The 18989-nt window shown below is 39.1% G+C and overlaps 2 protein-coding genes across 10 annotated transcripts in view; both read left to right on the top strand.

Moving 5' to 3' along the window:
- The window catches only part of LOC126761020 (SCY1-like protein 2), a 74243-nt gene that overhangs the window by 20135 nt on the left and 35119 nt on the right, over positions 1-18989 (top strand). For 7 of the 9 annotated variants that reach the window (XM_050476894.1, XM_050476890.1, XM_050476887.1 and 4 more), the window contains exons 1-5: positions 10187-11457; positions 11659-11784; positions 11911-12009; positions 16017-16172; positions 17256-17376. In XM_050476894.1, coding sequence (XP_050332851.1) covers positions 11278-11457; positions 11659-11784; positions 11911-12009; positions 16017-16172; positions 17256-17376 — 682 coding nt within the window. In that variant the 5' untranslated portion in view covers positions 10187-11277. Of the gene's footprint in view, positions 1-8897; positions 11458-11658; positions 11785-11910; positions 12010-16016; positions 16173-17255; positions 17377-18989 lie in introns of those variants that run through there. The other 2 variants (XM_050476896.1, XM_050476895.1) reach the window with 2 other exon arrangements.
- On the top strand, positions 1887-11269 carry LOC126761691 (PE-PGRS family protein PE_PGRS47-like). The gene is made up of 3 exons (XM_050478048.1): positions 1887-1992; positions 10184-11182; positions 11244-11269. Exons 1-3 carry the CDS (start codon positions 1887-1889, stop codon positions 11267-11269), a joined length of 1131 nt encoding a protein of 376 aa, XP_050334005.1.

Genomic DNA, 18989 nt, shown 5'->3' with positions numbered 1-18989 from the left:
TAATACAACAAACTGCAAAGAAGGCATATAATGTAATCCATGTATGGTAAACCTACAAGTGTATGTGCACGTGTGTGTATGTATTAAATGTGAAATTTTACGCTTGCGAGTATGAAAAGTTTTGCGCACAACAAAGCAAATGTGTAAACAATATATAAAAGTGGAAAGAGGGAATGCAGAAAGAAGTCCTTTAATTCTCTGTGGATCTCTTTGTGGGCACAGGAACCAATAACAGTCGTTAAATTATTAAACATAAAAATTGGTTTGTTCTGAAATCAGACTGGGAGGACCACGGCACTACAGGCCTTCTACTCGTTGCCAAATCGCTTAAACAAACTATATACGTTACATATTTTTTCGTTCCTTAGTTTTCATTCGTTAAAAACTTTCTGTTTCAAAAAATTGTATGCGCTCCGCATTTTCCTACCGGGCAGTTACTAGTAGGTGCGCGCATGTATGAATTTGCTTGTTCAAATTAAGCTGATGGATGGCGTTGGCGAATCGAACAGAAATAGATAAAGTTGTTCCAAGGTAAAATAAGAAGACGTCAAAATATCAGCACAAATAGTATTAGCATAGAAAAGAGCACTTACAAAGTTACACAAAACCTCATGGTAAACAAATAAGTGTCAGCTGTTAAAATTCCAGTGAAATCCGGACCAAGACTGGTCTTCGTTGCATTAAATATTGGGTAGTTGAAAAAGTTTTTTCGTATTTTGTCATAGATGTCGTTGCAGTCCAGTGCTACCAATCACATCGAGTCATGTTGGAAAGGATCGATTTGAAGCTTAATTTAACAAGAACAAATTAAATTCGTGGGAGTTGAAAAAAAGTTACAGCTGTTCAAAGATGACTGAAAACAATGAAGAAATTCGCTATATCTTGAAATTTTTGTTCAAAAAAAGGATGACCTCCACACAAGCTACCAATGAAATTTATGCAGTTTACCGAGACGATGCTGTATCGGTTCGTGTAGCACACCAATGGTTCGCTCGCTCCCGTTCTGGAAATTTCGAAATTTCGATTAACACTGATGGAATAATGCCTCTAGCGGAAAAATGGCAAAACGTGGTCGACCAAACTTGTATATATTTGTTTATTTATTTATTATTTCAAATATAAAAAAAAATAAGTTGAAGAAATACGAAAATACTAAATATAATGAGGTTTGATGATGGCATATTTTCGGAAGTTTGAGTTTATCTTAACTTGAGAAAATAATGAATAGAAGAAATTCGAAGGAATAGAGAGTTAATAAGCTTTTAGACTTTCAGCACTTGTGAGCATTAAAAATCATTTGGTATTTTAGTTTAGGCATCACAGTATTTATTTTTTCTCTGATTTTCATGTCTAGTTATCAAGGTAGTGAGCGCTTACAGGGTTCCTTGTAACTCTGCCTAGTTTCTTCTTTTCTTGGAAGATTTTCCCTTTTTAGAATTAAGAGGCAACTTTAGCTAGTTCTACATATTTCGAGACATTCATTTCGTTCAGAAAAAAATTAAAAATAATTTTATCTAACGAAATTTGTTAAGCTGCCCTTAAGGTTCATATGACTGTTGGCTAGTAGACTGCAAATATTCTAACAACGATCTTAACCTATAAATCTCTTGAGGACAGATAATGAAGAGCAAATTACCAGCAAGGATTTATATTTTGTCGCCAAAGCATTTATATTAAGGCACAACTCTCTTTGGGCATTGATTTAAACTTGCTTTATTGCTGGACTCTGGTAATTAATTATAAAATAGAAAATTTAACTCAAAAGACAAATTTCGGTTCGGTTTACGCAATTCGGAAGCATCGCACCTTGACGCTCTCCAGAGTATTGTGTTAGTGCAGTAGCTGTAATGTTACGGCTGTTATTGTTTTTGACAGCAGAAACCGCTATGACTATCAGCAGCGCTGTAGCGTCGCCACCGCCATCATTGCTGCCATCGTCATTGCCACCGCAAGGCTCCGTCAGCATCGCAACCACTTTGCGTCCACTGTTTTGTACGTGAACGCTGCTATTTATAAAACTTGTTTGCTTGTTTTTCTTGCGTCGTTCTGCTTATTTATCCCCGCCAGCGTCGGCTACGCCTATACGTATTTTCTTTACTTTTGCTTGTTATTCATTTAAATGTTTTTGTTGCTTTTATATTTGTACAAGCAGTTGTGCTTTTTCCAGAGCCATCGGGGAGCTCTTGTGCCATTCGCGCTTCATACACACACACATCCACATGAAATTTTCGTTTCTGCGTGCGTATTCGCTAGCCTGTTGCCTGTTGCCTCCATAGCGCGTGTGTGCGTGTTTGTGAAACGCGTAGCTCAACAGGCGGGATCAATGTATTACAGTTGAAAATGTTTCGCTTTTATTTAATATAGCTTTTCAGAGATTTACACGCGTCTACATGCAGAATTTCACAAAAATAAAATTTTAATTAACCAAATTTCGCAAAAAGCGTGTCGATAAAACGTCCGACAGTTGATAATTTGTTTGGGGGCGTGCTTCTGACACCTTCGTAAAAATGAGAATAAAGCATGTGATTTTCTGTAGAAAAATTTCACAATGGAATATATACATATATTTTAGAATTTATAGACTATGCCAACGCGGTGTATGCCACGACGTATGAGTAATATTTGGTAGAACGCCGGTCGAGAAGGTCGTAGAGTATTTGGCAATCATCATGTGTGTGTAATTCGTAATTTATAGCATTTTTTTGGGACTTTGGCATTGAGTGTCTTGAGTATATGAGTACCATTCGTTGGAGTGTGGGTTAGACCTCAAACCATAATACGTTCATATCTAAGGTGCACACTAAGGAGCATAATGAGCGTATAAAATGTCTCAGAGTTTTTCGAGCACAAAACATGGAAGACTCTCCAATTGTCAGATAAAGTAAAGTCACGCTAAGAAAGTCAAATTTTGGTAGATTTAGTGAGATTAGCTGGTTGTTGATTTTTCCTGAACTGGCGATTCACGAAGAGCGCAAAAAAAATAATAATGGGTGATCGAAAAAGTCTTTTCGTATTTTGTCCATAGGTAAAGCTGTCGTATATCTCCAGTGTTATCAATCACAATGTGTCATACCATATTATTGATTAGAAATACGAAAAGACTTTTTCGACTACCAATATTTAGCAGATTGCAGTGACATCCAATACTAAGCCTCGGAATATTGTTTCTTGAGAAGGGGAATTGAAGATTTTGTATAGTTATGTAAATAACACATTTTTATTTTTGAAAAGATTATTGAAAAATACCCTTATGTGGGTTTCAGGGTTAAAGGCAAAGTAACGGTATTGTGTCGGAGTACGTGCATTGCATGGAAAATTATTAATCAAGTTTCGAAACCCCTTTTAATTTTATCTTTTCTTACTTTGAATTGGCTTCGATAGAAATAGGCGCTCCAGCTTTTAAACGATAGTTTGCCTTCTCTCTCATAAACACTTAAATTTACTTTTCAACGCACCTTGTGCTCAGTGCTCAACTATTTTTGTATGCATACAGCTGTAGAATCCATAATGAGCTTGGGAAGTGTTAGTCAACAAAGCGGATATCTAACGGATATCGCCTCAGCTGCTCCTCGCACCTTTACCCCTTCAATGTGGAGAAGAGGTTCTTACTTATCGATGTGCTCACTTTCGAGCAGAGTCCTTTACTTTTCAATGCGTGAATGTGTTGGCTGCAACGTTGGTTTGTTGCTCTACATTGCTGTTGCTCACTTAAATTTGATGGCGATGCTTCGATAAATGGGCATACAATTTTATGCTGCAATACCAACAAGCGCATAATATTAAACGCTGGTCATTCGGTTGGCAGTCATGACCATTGCGTTGCGTCTGGGGCACTGAACACTTTGAAATCCCGTTTGTGCAATTTACAATTCTACATTGCTGCCACTTTACCCTTTTCCAATGCGATAGCGCAGAGTAGTCGATGCACACACACTCACACACACACTTATGCCTGCATGTGGGTGGTTGGGTGAGCAAATGGCAAAAGAGGAAATAATTTCCGGCTTTTGAACGATTCAAAGGGTGATAGACCGGAAATCAAATTACTGCAATGGCTTAGACGTTAAACCGCTATTTTGAGGTACAAAGTGCCGTAACTACCCGCGAAGACCCGTTGAAAATATTGACTGCGCGTTGAGTGCGCACACAAATATATTCTCAAAGTTACACATATGTGCGCCATAACAAGCTTTGCTCTATATTGCACGTTTGTGTGCAAACGTCGTTGGAGCTCAGTTCTTCTTGTATATATGTATGTACATACATAATATGTTTCTCTTTTCAAATGTGTATTTATTTCTAAAGAACGCCATGCATGACACATGATATTTATTATAGAAATTATGTATGTTAATATGAAAATTTACTGTGTTATTATGTTGCCTGTCGTCAGAGCAGAAATTGGGATGATAGTGTTCTTAGTGAAGACAATTGATGGTGGAATTGTTGTTAGTAATAGTAGTTTTAATGTCATGCTTGACGTCAGAAAGATATAGCACAAATTGTGAAATTCACCTAAAGATTGTCTTGAAGTCAGGATATGGCAAAATCGAAACGCTCAAGTGCCACTCCGCAGACAAATTATTTTATTTGGTTTAGCAAGCAAAAGTCTCATTTCACTGCCTAGTCTTCCGACTTGTTGTACCTTTCTTTCCTTTATTAATCAGGACTGATGGACTGCGAGATCTGAAAAATTCTTATGAAAAGTGGCGTCACTTACAGAAAAACTCATTATTTTCGGAGTGCTTTTAGAACTCTTATACAGTTTGCAATTATGCCTTTATTTTTCTCTTATATTTACCGAAGTCACAAAGTCAATATGCTTGGAGTTATAAAACCCGAATCTATCTATCAAAATTGTTGAAAAGTTTATTTATTATTTATTCCAAGCTTTTATATACTAGTATAAATAAAATCGTACCTTGACAGCAACTGCAGAGTGCATTGGCAAAAGCCTTGAAACTACGAATGAAGGTAATCAATGAAATATTCAATCATATAAATAATCAGCTGAAAATTACGACATGCTCAATTTAGCTAGCACTCAAATAGCTTACATAACACTCACCTGTGCTTAAATAATGGTGTGTCCAGGAAATATATTCTAAAGTACCAGAGGGCTATCTCAAATGACACACCCGGAATGTCATACGTTATTGCTTTAAAGAAAAATAATCATCAATCAGAAAAAATATCGTTTTGCAGACAAATACGAGAACTGCCGATAAAAAAAATTTCTATTGTTGGGTTCTTCTTCATTTTGCGTTCTTCAACTGCAATTAATACTATTTCTCTTCTTTAATGGCGTATACAGCGCGCCAATCGTTTCTTCTTTTCGCAATGTGGCGTCAATTGGAGACTCCAAGCGAAGCCAAGTCCCTCCCCACCTGGTCTTCCCAACGGAGTGGAGGTCTTCTTCTTCCGCTGCTTCCCCCGGCGGGTACTGTGTCGAATACTTTCAGAGCTGGAGCATTTTCGTCTATTCGGACAACATGACCTAGCTAACGTATCCGCTGTCTCTTAATTCGCTGAACTATGTCAATGTCGACACATACATATCTCATACTGCTCATCGTTCCATCGACTGCGGTATTCGCCGTTGCCGTTGCGCAAAGAACAATAAATCTTCCACAGAAACTTTCTATCGAAAAATCGTAACATCGACTCATCAGCTATTGTCATCGTTAATGCCCCTGCTCTATACAGCAGGACGAGAATGAAGATTGACTTGTAGAATTTGGTATTTGATCGTCTAGAGAGAGGACTTCACTTCTCAATTGCCTACTCATCCGAAGTAGCACCTGTTGGCAGGATTGATTCTGCATTGGATTTCCAGTCTGACATTGTTTTTGTTATTAATACTGGTTCCAAGATAACCGAAATTATCTACGACTTCGAAGTTATGACTGTCAACAGTGACATGGGAACCAAGTCGCGATTGCGACGAATGTTTGTTTGATGACAGAAGATATTTCATCTTGCCCTCGTTCACTACCAAACTCATATAAATCGCCAGCAGCTGTACACTCTTATAGAAGATGGTACCTCCTGTACTTAGTTCTGCAGCTCGAATTATTTTCTCCAAGAGTGGATTGAAGAAGTCGCACGAAAGGAAGTCGTCTTGCCTAAAACCTCGTTTAGTGTCAAACGGCTCGGAGAGATGATTCCCGATCTGACGGAGCTTTTGGTATTGCTCAACGTCAGTTACTACTAGGGACTAATGTCTCACATACACTATATATATGTAGTATTTTCAACAACATGGATGGATAAAAATCTCAAATAAGGAGCCTGGTAAGAGCGGGGTTTAAACATAAGATACGAATAAATAATGTTAAGTTTTCGATTATTTTAATATTTCCAATATTTTAATCGCTAGACTTGCTGAATTTACCGATCTGCTATCCACTGAATTCGGAATATTACAATTAAGTACTTAAATGCTTATTTGTAGAGCAACAGCCCATTAATATTATACCGTTGTATTAGTTGGATAAACTGTCCCTTTTACTTTCACAATCGCGAAATAAAAGAAATAAACTTTCAATAATAAATTAAACGGAATATTTAATATAAACAGTGTTTTAGTTAACTCCTCAAATTCCCTTAAATATTGACCTGCTTATCTGACAGCTATTTCACTGCCACGCGATCTACCGTTATACAACAATTTATCGTGCAGTAATTAATTTTTCATTGGTATTGCAATCTGGCCTCTCATAGTTAGTGTTTTACGAAAAGACAATGCTGTTTGTAATGTGTGTGAGTATGTGTGTGCGTTTAAGCGCTTTTTGGTTGTATTGTTTGGGCTTTTCGGCTCTACTGCGACAAAGGACATTGTTTGGAGAGTGCAAATTGTTTGCCATCGTCGTCTCTTTTATTTAGTGTTTGGTTTTACTGCTGTTGTCTGTACAATCAAATTGCCGCTACGTGTTCGCTTTGGAGTCGGGCCAATATCGTTCGATGGTAAGCACACATCCCCTCACTTGTAGGTCTGCGCATGGATGTGTTCATACCTTTGTGTGTATGTCCGTCTGTCGAATTTCATATAGCGATTGAGATTTTATTAGTACTAAAATTAATGCCTTTTTTACCGTTGTACTCACATGTGAACACATGTATGCTATGCATGTATAGGGGTCATAGCCATATCGTCTATTTCTGTATAACTCAATTTAGCCCAAATTTTCCTTATTTACGTTGTTTGTGCTTATTAGTATGTTATTTGAAAATTGTTTTACTTTTGGTGGTTCGGTAGGCAAAAGATATAAATAGAATCAGAATAACTGATTTAGACTTTGTTTCAACTGGAGGTTCCGAAAATGTTGTTGTTTTTGCGGCAGAATTCTGCCGAGTTGATAGTCCTTGGAGGGATAAAAATCCGGGTCCGTTCCGGTTACGTAGACCCGACTGTCATTGGAACGGTTCCGAAAATGATCTCAATACATGCTTCTGAGGTATTTAGAAATTAGGCTCGTCTATCATTCAATGAAACATTTTTCGAAATCGCCGTTGGGGTGAACTAAACCTAGAATTATATATTTTAACAGGGTTTGTCACGAAGTTTGTAACACCCAGATGGAAGCGTCGGAGACGCTATAGAGTATATATATAAATGATCAGTATGTTGAGCTGAGTCGATTTAGCCATGTCCGTCTGTTTGTCTGTCCGTCCGTCCGTCCGTCCGTCCGTCCGTCTGTACATATACGAACTAGTCCCTCAGTTTTTAAGATATCGTTTTGAAATTTAGCAAACGTCATTTTCTCTACAAGAGCTGCTCATTTGTCGGAACTGCCGATATCGGATCACTATAACATATGGCTGCTATACAAACTGAACGATCGGAAAAAAGTTGTTGTATGGAAAGCTTTCACATTTGATAATGTATCTTCACAAAAGTTGGCACAGGTTATTTTCTAAGGCAACAATGTAATCTCCGAAGAAATTGTTCAGATCGGCTTACTATAGCATATAGCTGCCATACAAACTGAACAATCGGAATCAAGGGCTTGTATGGAAAACTTTCGCACTTGACGTGGTATCTTCACGAAATTTGGTATGGATTATTTTCTAAGGCAACAATGTAATCTCCGAAGAAATTGTTCAGATCGGCTTACTATAGCATATAGCTGCCATACAAACCGAACGATCGGAATCAAGGGCTTGTATGGAAAACTTTCGCGTTTGACGTGGTATCTTCACGAAATTTGGCATGGATTACTGCTTAAGGTAATAATATAATCTCCGAAAAAATTGTTCAGATCGGATTATTATAGCAAATAGCTTCCATATAAACTGAACACATGGTTACTAAAAGAAATGTACCTGTGAAGGGTATATTAGCTTCGGTGCAGCCGAAGTTAACGTTTTTTCTTGTTTTACTTCAGATGCCATTCGCCGCTCAGCAAGCCAAACATATTTATGGCATAAAAAAGTTCTCCAGAAAATCATGAATTAATGCAAAGCTGGCTGAAAACCATAAAGGTCAGAACACAATTAGAAGAGACAGTTCGACCACATACCCTATAGTGGTTCAAGTGGTTCAGCCCCATATGTAAGGACAGTATTTTTATTTGTTTCAAAATCATAACAATTACTGTATAAGTAGCTGAGAGGGATTGGGAGAAGAGTTCCGTGAATTTTCATATCGAATTATATTGACATTCGTGGTAAAGTTTACAGTTGAATAATTTCACAAAGTTTTTCACTTGGGAACACTTGGCAATTGTGAGTTGAACCCAAAATTCTTCGTTATCAACATTCCTCCAAAATGCAAAACTTTTTGATTTCTTCCCTACCATAGCTTGTTGCTGTCAAAAGCTCTAACATTTGCATAACATAAACAGCTTTAGCTGCCTTTTTTAATTTTCTTCTTCATGTTTTGTTTCTCCCTTTAGATTTGTCAATGCCATTGTCCTTGAGAGCCTTTGTTGGCGAATGGAAAGCAGAGTTTTGAGTTACAAAACGACCGACAACTGTCGCAAATCAATTTATATCAATCATAATTAGGTGTGAAATAACAACATAAACGAAGCCACACGCAAACGAGCCGAGCGCACGACTGGTATGAGGTAGAAGGACGGGAAATTAACAAAGTCTTCCAACGCTCTTGTCAGCCACTGAATTTGATTAATTGTAACAATAAAGTCGAAACAAATGTTGCGCAGTCAGTAAAGAGTACGGTAGTGAATATAGCGACCGAGTGACAGAGTGACAAGCATCGCCTGACTGCATACAGATAGGAGACAGAGTGGGCATTTAGAAATTCCATCCTTGTAATTGCTAAATTTGACACGCTCGCAATTGTCACGCGAATTGTCGGCGAACTGAGAACGTTTCACTGTCGCCTATCCTACGATCCACATGCACGGCAATTAAACAACAAAAATAATAACAAGAACAACAGTAGTCGGGGAACATCGAGCGCGAGAAAGAATTGTACAATTAAATTGCATGAATTAGCAGTTTAAAGCAGTGAAAGAGTAATCAACAACCATACATCAGTGTTGACGACCACAACCAAAGCAACAACAATCATAATTACTGCAACTGACATATCAGCACAGAATCACACAGCCACACATCAACTGGTGGCCCACACCCGCAAGCGGCGAACTATCTGATTGTCGAACTGCCGTCACAATAGCGGTATTCCCAAAGCAGCTCTGACAGGCCACAGGCATAGAAATCTACGCACATTTGGGCGCTCACACACACGTACAAAGCTAGCATTGCCCGCAACTGCCAAGCCTGCCGGGATACAAATTCAATATTGTTGCCGTTGTTTGGAGTTTATTAAATTGATTGGCCGTAACTAATTGGACAGTCGAGCGGGGCCGAGCGTACGAAAGCCGACGGCAACCACAACTATATCAAATCCTAGTAAGCGAGCGTGCGAATATAGTCTGAACAACAAACAACAATTACAACAACACCATCCACATGAAGTTGTGAACATTTTCCATTTTATAGGCACACAACAACACTTTCACGACTAGACATACAGGTAATACTAACACAAATCTATTTGCACACACACACCACACGAAGACATCCTAGGGACATTTACTAGAGAACTACATAGGCACACATACAGACACACACAAGCACCAGCACACAACAACAACGCACATAGTTTAATGAACACAGCATTTTATACAGTGTTGGGGTATAATTTAATTAGCCAAAATAGCGCAACGTTGGAAGCAACTCAAGCAGCATATACTGAACCAGCCGCAACATAGGCCGGTACAACGCGAAGCGCAGCAGCCGCTGCAGCCGCAACCACAATCACTCAAGCACCCGCCTCAGCAGCAAACACAGCCGCTCCAGCAGGTGCTGCCAAAGCTCCAGGCGCAGCAGGCGCTAGAGCTAGCTACCGCTCCGCAGCAGCAACAACAGCAGCAGCAGAGGCAACAGCAGCCAACGCAGGCGTCTCAATCTTCTTGCGTGGCGTCTGCAGCGGCAACTGCGAACGACCCAGCAACATTTGGTCCCATTAATCCAGCAACCACAAAAATAACAACGGCAACAACGGCGGCCAGAGTCTTCTCGCGTTACGATAGTCTTGAGGAGCTGCAGCAGCGTACGAGCAGAAGTGGAAGCGCAATCGGGATATTGCCAGTGGTCGCGGCACAGGGTCCACAAGGATCGCGTGGCAGTATAGCAGTTGGAGCTGGGGTTGGCGCGGCAGGATTATATGCGTCTGCCGGTGCACGTTTACCAGTAGCCGTCGGTGTTAGCGGCAATAGTGGAAGCGGCAGCGGTGTTGGTGTGCGCGGTTCGGGCGGTTCGCGCAGTGGTAGCATAGCACCTGGATTAGATGGTCATCGTGCAGTGCTGAGTACCAGTGGAACAGGCGTGGTATCGCCAGCTGGTCAACAGTTAAGCAGGAGCAGTGTGAATGGCTATTCAACGGCAGCTGCAGCGGTTGGTATTGGTGGTGGTGTTGGCATCGGAGGTGGCGGTGGAGCGAGCGGAGGCAGCGGTTCACAATTAATAGGTAGCACTACAACGACGACACGAGGGCGTCTCTCAATCAGTTCACCATCTGGCGCTGGCACAAGCGCATCTGCAGCGGCGATACAAGGCGGTGTAGCGACAGCGAATGAATTCTTATTAATAGGCGGTGCTGGTGGTGCAGGCGTTGGTCAAGGAAGTAGCGGTGTTGGTGCTGCCGCAGGTAGCGGAAGTCCCGGGACTGGCGGTGTTGCTGGAGCAGGTATTCCGAAACGCCAAGGAAGCTTTTCGAATGTTTTCTCGAAATTAATCGACGGAATGCCCGCCGGTACAATGTTCTCTAAATTCAAGAGTGCCAATATGGCACCCACGTCCTTACAAAGTATCACAGATACAAATCCTATCAGTCAGTACTTCGAGATCGGCAAACAAGTGGCCAGTTCAGGCCCGGAATTGGTGTGGCGGATACACGATGGCTACCGCAAAAGTGATGGCAGGGTAAGTTCAAAATTATAATTTTACATCTATTAACTATTAAAAGTGTTGCTCCATGAAGAATGTATATGGAGATAATCTTACATATTGTACTACAATAAGTACAATAATGTGCAAAATTGTAGAATTATTAATAAAAATCGAAAACCCTCTGGAAATTGCAAAAGTCAATTATAACGTTTTCTTTAATTTTTCATTCTTTAGGAATGTTCTATATTTGTTTTCGAGAAGAAAATCGCAGAAAAGCTTCATAAACCACGCCGTAAAGAGACAGTAACGGAACTACTGAGGAACTCTGTAAAGACAATGGAGCGTTTTCGTCACCCCAAAGTAAGTGGATAAATATCTTTTAATTATTACATTAAAGAGGGTCTTGGATTATTAATTATAGACCCTGACGTGACTATTTAAATTTTATTCTATTACACTCATTCTTTCTCATCTCATTTTTCATAGATTCTACAAGTTATTCACACCGTGGAAGAATCGTCAGATACTTTGGCTTTCGCTTCTGAACCCATCTTTGCTAGTCTCTCTAACATTTTGGCGTTTCATGTAAGTAAACAACTAGATAAGATAGATTAAGGTTTCATATTTACTATGCAAATAAGTTAGTAATATTTTTGATCTATTTGGAGTATGTTTACTATCATTCGAAAGAACGTTCCTTGGCATTTATTTTTTGAAGATTATCTCTTTCAAATATTGGCCATAGCTACGTCTCAGATGGTAGAACCGTTGAGTCCAATTTTCGATGACTCCTTCGAGCATTTTGACTGGTAGCTGTCGTATGACTTGCATCATGACTTTAGACTTTACTTATCCCCACAGGAAAAAGCCTAACAGTTTGACATCATACGATCTTTGTGACCAATCGATCGGCCCAAAACGTGAAATTATCTGCTTACCGATGTATTCTCTCAGTAAATCTATTGATTGATACGATATGTGAGAAATGGCGCCGTCTTGCTGAAACCAAATGTCGCCGGGATCACGAGCAATAATTTCAGGCATCAAATAGTCGGATATCATGGCGCGATAACGTTCGCTATTGACGATTACATTCTCATCGGTACATTCAAGAAATATGCAGCGATGATTCCACCGGCCTACAAATAACACCAAACTGTTGTTTTTCTGGATGATATGGTAGATATTGAATTTCCTCAGGTTCCACGTCCCAAATGTGGCAATTTTGCTTTTTTTATACTCTCGCAACAATGTTGCTAAGGAGAGTATTATAGTTTTGTTCACATAACGGTTGTTTGTAAGTCCTAAAACTAAAAGAGTCAGATATAGGGTTATATATACAAAGTGATCAGGGTGACGAGTAGAGTTGAAATCCGGATGTCTGTCTGTCCGTCCGTCCGTCCGTCCGTCCGTCCGTCCGTCTGTCCGTCCGTCCGTGCAAGCTGTTACTTGAGTAAAAATTGAGATATCATGATGAAACTTGATACACGTATTCCTTGGTTCCATAAGAAGGTTAAGTTCGAAGATGGGCAAAATCGGCCCACTGCCACGCCCACAAAATGGCGGAAACCGAAAACCTATAAAGTGTCATAACTAAGCCATAAAGAAAGATATTAAAGTGAAACTTGGCACAAAGGATCGTATTAGGGAGGGGCATATTTGGACGTAATGTTTTTGGAAAAGTGGGCGTGGCCCCGCCCCCTACTAAGTTTTTTGTACATATCTCGGAAACTACTATAGCTATGTCAACCAAACTCTATGGAGTCGTTTCCTTCAGGCATTTCCATATACAGTTCAAAAATGGAAGAAATCGGATAATAACCACGCCCACCTCCCATACAAAGGTTATGTTGAAAATCACTAAAAGTGCGTTAACCGACTCATAAAAAACGTCAGAAACACTAAATTTTACGGAAGAAGTGGCAGAAGGAAGCTGCACCCAGGCTTTTTTTTAAAATTGAAAATGGGCGTGGCCTCGCCCACTTATGGACCAAAAACCATATCTCGGGATACCGATACATACCGATTTCAATGAAATTCGGTATGTAACATTTTCTTAACACTCTGATGACATGTACAAAATATGGGTGAAATCGGTTAAGAACCACGCCTTTTTTCAATATAACGCTATTTTGAATTCCATCTGATGCCTTCTCTGTATAATACGAGTATATACATACATTAGGAACCAATGATGATAGCGGAATAAAACTTTACACAAATACGGTATTTGAAAAATATGTAAATGACGGATAATGAAATCTCGATTATCACTTTACCATGCGAGAGTATAAAATGTTCGGTGACACCCGAACTTAGCCCTTCCTTACTTGTTACATATCCATTGAGCCATAAATGGATCTCATAGCTGAATGAAATTTGGCTCGAAAACATTGGATCTTCTTGGAACCTTTCAAGAGCCCATAAAGCAAAGCGATGTCGCCTGGGAAGGTCAAGCGGTTTTAGTTCTTGCAAACAAGCTATATTTTGTACGCTTTCAATTTAAGATCTCGACGTAAAGTGAGCCAAGAGTTGCTGCGAACGGCAATGTTTCTTCACTGTGTGCTGGACGTGGCCTATTCAGTCGAATATTATCTAATAATGAATGCTAGGTCTTAAGATGGGCGATGGAGTTCCCAATAGTACTCTCAGTAGGCCGATTATGTTGACCAAAGTTGAGCGAAGGGTGCGAAACACATTTTTTACAGAACGTGAATTTTCCCAATAAAGTTGAAGGATTTTTGAACGTTGTTTAGGCGTAAGTCTTTCCACCAATGTAAGTAATGTCAAACAATACTGAATAAAAATAACATGACAGCATGACATGACGTACGCGTGATCTGTCAAAAAAAGGTTATTGAAAAAAGTGCCTCTACTTGCATCACCCGTTATATGCATTACTTCTGCCTCTTCTTTGGTTATGTAGCACAGTGGTTTTCAAAAGTCACCTTCACAAAGCTAAAGTTGCATAAACACTCGTATATGGATCACTAAGTACACCTATGCATTTAGGCAGCCGAGCGTGTTCGCCATTTGGTCACGTGCGGCACATTGCGAGAGATAAACTTTTCACATTTCGGCTTATATCGACCACTAATGCTGGGGTGTAGTATCCCTGCTTGTTCGCCAACTGTAAAACACACCACATCTTCACATCTTCTCTGCCGCTCTTCTGGCCTCCAGCGTATACTCAACTTGCAACGCCTCGAATATGGTTTCACCTATCAACAGCTGCGTTTGGCGTGAGTGTATATACATATGTATATGTATATATATGCAGCACAGGTTGCCAAAGCTGGCACTGACACTGTGTCACGTGGCTGCGGGAACGGCAAGGGGCTGGCGCGTATGAGACTCTAAACATACACTTTCATCTGTGGGAAGAGCGTTTATTGTCTCCTTGCTGATGGGAGTGCTGTGTGCAGTTTTGCGGAAATTGATACACCGCAGACTGTTTACGCGTCAAGCACAACGCTCCGCTAACCGACCTTTGCATTTGATTACGTGCACCTGAGTCGCATTCGTGTGAATTTACGTATGTTATATTAAAGGTAGAACTAGTTAGAAAATTCGTTCAAAAAAGACCAACATCGGTGAATAATAACTGTTCTTGTTTGTTATACATAGAAGTAATATGAAGAAAATCGAAGAAGTTACCTTCAGCCGAAGCTGTAATCCCTTCACAAGTGCGTTTCTTATACACGTAACTAAATCTGAAAACGTAAGGGATCAACGGCTTGCGTTCAATGGAAATTAGTGGTAATTCTGTCTGGTCACGTTGTCTATATAAACAACCTTCAAGTCGAATTAAGGTTATTGTGAAATTTTGTACACTTCCTTTTCTCATCAGGAAGATACTGATTTGTCGGAACCACCGTTTTTAGAAGTCTATAGCATATAGCTGCCATACTAACTGAATGATCGGAATCCAGTCCTTGTATGGAAATGTATTTTACGAGTTATCTTTTCGAAATTTTGCATGGGTTATTGGCCGAGGTAGCAGTTCAATTTTAGATCAAATTGTTCGGATCGAATTACTATAGCATTATTTTCCCTACAAATTGACCGATCAAAATCAAGTTCTTTGACCTTTTGTTAGTGTGAATGGTATTATAGCTTCGATGAAACCGATTATCCTCATTGTGGAAGATAATTGGTTGGGAAAACAGCAGTTTAGCGAGTAATTGATTAGGTGCCTATGCGGAGCTTATCTAGGCCTTTCTCTAAGGGCAACCAAATTTCAGCCTCCGCTCAGCAATCTGGTTTATATAACGATTTCATTCAAAAGAGGCTCATAATAATGTAGATGCTTTCTCTACACTATGTTTTAGTACTTATATATATATACATATGTACATCTATTTACCGTAAGTGCAAAGCTATATTATTACATAAGTGCATAGTAGGATATGCAATTCCAACAAAAAAATGTTGTTGCAGCGTTGTAGACCGCAGCTCAGGTGCAAATGCGTTGTTAAGTTCTTGATCCGAAAAACTATATCAAATGACTATTTAAAAACTGGGTACATAACTGAAAATACACAAACGAGCAATCATATTCGTTACATAAATTCTCGGTTTATTGTTTGCAGGAATCGAAAACTTATGAAAATGTGGCCATGCCTTCGAACAGTGGAGCGACGGGCACGCAGAACAGTCAACAGCAGAACACAGCAGGGCCCCAGCGGCCAGCTCATGCGAAGGAGTATAACTTTTTGGATATCGAATTGAAATACGGCTTTCTGCAAGTGAGTTTTGAGCACAAAAACCTTATCGGCCTACATATGTGTGTGTACGTGTATGAGCAAACCAATGTAAAAATAATTCGTATAGGCGTTTTGAGAAATATGAAACCAATTAATTTGCTACTTTCAGTTGAGCGCACAATTTTAACAAATAAGAAAACAATTGAATTTCACAAATTTCAACATGGATTCAATGGAAATCATCGACAGATCTTTCGATTAGTAAATGGAGAATTATGAGAGAATTATTATTAGAGAATTATGTTTGTAATAACACGTGGTGACTAGGAAATGTAATATTCTTTTGAAATAAATATTTTACTATGTTACTACTATTACTATTTAAAGATACTTTTCTTTGATGAGTGAAAACCATTAAACTCAGTTTTAAACTTTTGCTTTCATTTTGACCGATTTCAAGATGTGTTAATTCATTAAAACATTAGAATTCTTAAATAAAATCGCTTCGAGTCGCTTTAAAGTGTTATTGATTTATCTTTTTGGATTACTTTTATATCGAATACAAGTAAATTGGCAGGTGCAACCAGGATTTCCCAAAATTCTAAAAAAAATACAAGACGAAAGTTTTCCAATTTTTCAATTCTCCATACAAGCTCAGTTAATTTCTTTAGCGTGTGCGTAATTACACGAATTTCGTGAAGCATCCACACAATGCAATTTTGCACTTTTGCAGTGCAGAAGCAGAATCGCGTAGACAATTCGACTTGAAAGCAAAACTATTTATTAAGTTTGGCAAATTTGGCAAGACTGAAACTATCTATTACCAAAGCAAATCTTTTGAACTTTCCGCTTGATTTAATTGTAAACTTTAAATAATTGTAAGTTTCAAAGCCAAGTTTTGAACATTTAACACGAGTGCCAGTATATCAATTTCAAGTATTTAAAAGAAAAGCATGTGAAAGGAATGAGTAAATGGTGGCTGCTTGCATACAAACAAGACCATTTGGTAAAATTTTTCAAAATTTATGAAGTATCACTTCAACCACAATCACAAAGTATTCAACTTTATGGTTATTTACGAATATGAATTATTATATGAATTTATGCAATTGTTTTCTCCTGCAGCTGGTGGAAGCATTATCCTTTTTACACTACTCGGGCCACGTGATTCATCGAAATGTGTGTCCTTCATCTATATTAGTAACCAAGCGGGGTACGTGGAAATTGGCTGGCCTAGAGTTTATTGGTGAGTAAACTATATTTCTATGCAAAATTATAATTAGTTTCCCTACTTTTTGGAAGAAAAACTTTTATACAACTTGGAATGATTATGGAACTAGTATGACTGAATTCTACTCAAAGTTTTGCTCGCAGATCAAAAACTGATAGCTCTTTCCATGGATAATTACCTATATAGAGTGTCTAAAAGTTGTAAGCTTTTTACTAAATTGCGGCAAACTTATATCTTTCGTTAAATTTGGGACACTCCTTATATACAGAACATGCACAAAAAATTCAATCGGATCATTTTTCTGCGTGTAAGGACTCAAGCAAACTTCTAATATCTGGTAGGAAACGTACGAGATCCTATACAATTTATATATATAAAAGATCAGGGTGGCGAGCAGAGCAGATTTAATAATGCCTCTGTATTTACGTGAAATAGTAACGGGTTTTTCCATAGGGACGCTACAAAAGCATGTAGACCGATAGGAACAGCAAACGACGCCAGATTTCATCTCGCTCTTTTGATTCCAATCGTGATCGTCATAATCGTCCTGTCATATCAACAATTGAGCGTCTAATAGAAAAATTTGAATCCACATGCACAGTACAAAATGTTCTCGTGCCAGTGAGACAAAAAATTGCCCGTAGTGTCGAGAATATTGCTGCCGTTAGCGCATCCATTGAGGAAGACCCAAATTAGTTTCTCACACGGCGTTCTCAAGCGTTGGGCATCTCTGTGACATCGTTGTGGCGAATTGTGCGAAGAAATCTCGGCCTACATCCTTACAAGATCAAATTGATGCAAGAACTGAAGCCGCTTGACCACCAGAATCATCGAATATTCGTGTATTGGGCTGAGCAACAATTTGCAAGTGATCCGGATTATGGTTTGATGTGGTTTATGAGCCGGTGGTGTTATGGACTTGGACAATATGCGGTTCCAACAGGACGGTGCCACAAGTCACACAGCGAATGTCACAATCGATTTATGAAAACCGAGTTTGGCGAACGTGTTATCTCACGAAATGGCGCATTCAATTGGCCGCCTTGGTCGTACGATTTGACGCCGTTAGGCTATTTACTATGGGGCTACGTTAAGTCTGTGGTCTATCGAATGTCAACAAGCCAGCGACGATTTATGAACTTCATACGAATATCGAACGTGAAGTTGCAGCAATATCCGCCGATTTAGGCTTGATGGGTTCAGCGTCTAGACTTCTGCAACGGTGCCCGTGGTGACCATGCATAAGAAATAGAGTTCCCTACATTATGACATCTTCATTGATATCCCAAACCGTTATTGTTTTATTAAAAAAAAATCTTTTGTAGTATTGTGGGCATGTATATACTCTATATTGTGGATAGTGGGGTTAGTGCTTTTAAAGCTAAACCACTTTGGGGTAAAGAAAATATGTACCACTCATTTCATTACGATATCTCGCAAAATGTCTAATATTTTTGGTATACGAGTAAAGTCAGTAATTCGCATGGAAACTTTAATATTCCGTACCAGTTCAGGGGGCCAGAGAGCATATGTGTCGATTTCGAACATTAAAAAAAATTAAAAAAAAGCATAACATACATATATCAATTGTACTAATTTCATTTGAGCATTTTTAAAATTTTCTTTTT

Source organism: Bactrocera neohumeralis, chromosome 6 (assembly GCF_024586455.1).
Source record: "Bactrocera neohumeralis isolate Rockhampton chromosome 6, APGP_CSIRO_Bneo_wtdbg2-racon-allhic-juicebox.fasta_v2, whole genome shotgun sequence".
In the NCBI taxonomy this organism is placed as follows: Eukaryota; Metazoa; Arthropoda; class Insecta; order Diptera; family Tephritidae; genus Bactrocera; species Bactrocera neohumeralis.
The sequence above is the reverse complement of the archived record's forward strand: the minus strand, read 5'-3'. Positions and strand labels throughout refer to the sequence as shown.

Coding starts and splice junctions, on each gene's coding strand:
- LOC126761691 (XM_050478048.1), top strand. CDS start 1,887: ATGACTATCAGCAGCGCTGTAGCGTCGCCACCGCCATCATTGCTGCCA. Junction 1,993..10,183: donor CACTTTGCGTCCACTGTTTT/GTACGTGAACGC, acceptor TAATTTAATTAG/CCAAAATAGCGCAACGTTGG. Junction 11,183..11,243: donor CGGTGTTGGTGCTGCCGCAG/GTAGCGGAAGTC, acceptor ACGCCAAGGAAG/CTTTTCGAATGTTTTCTCGA.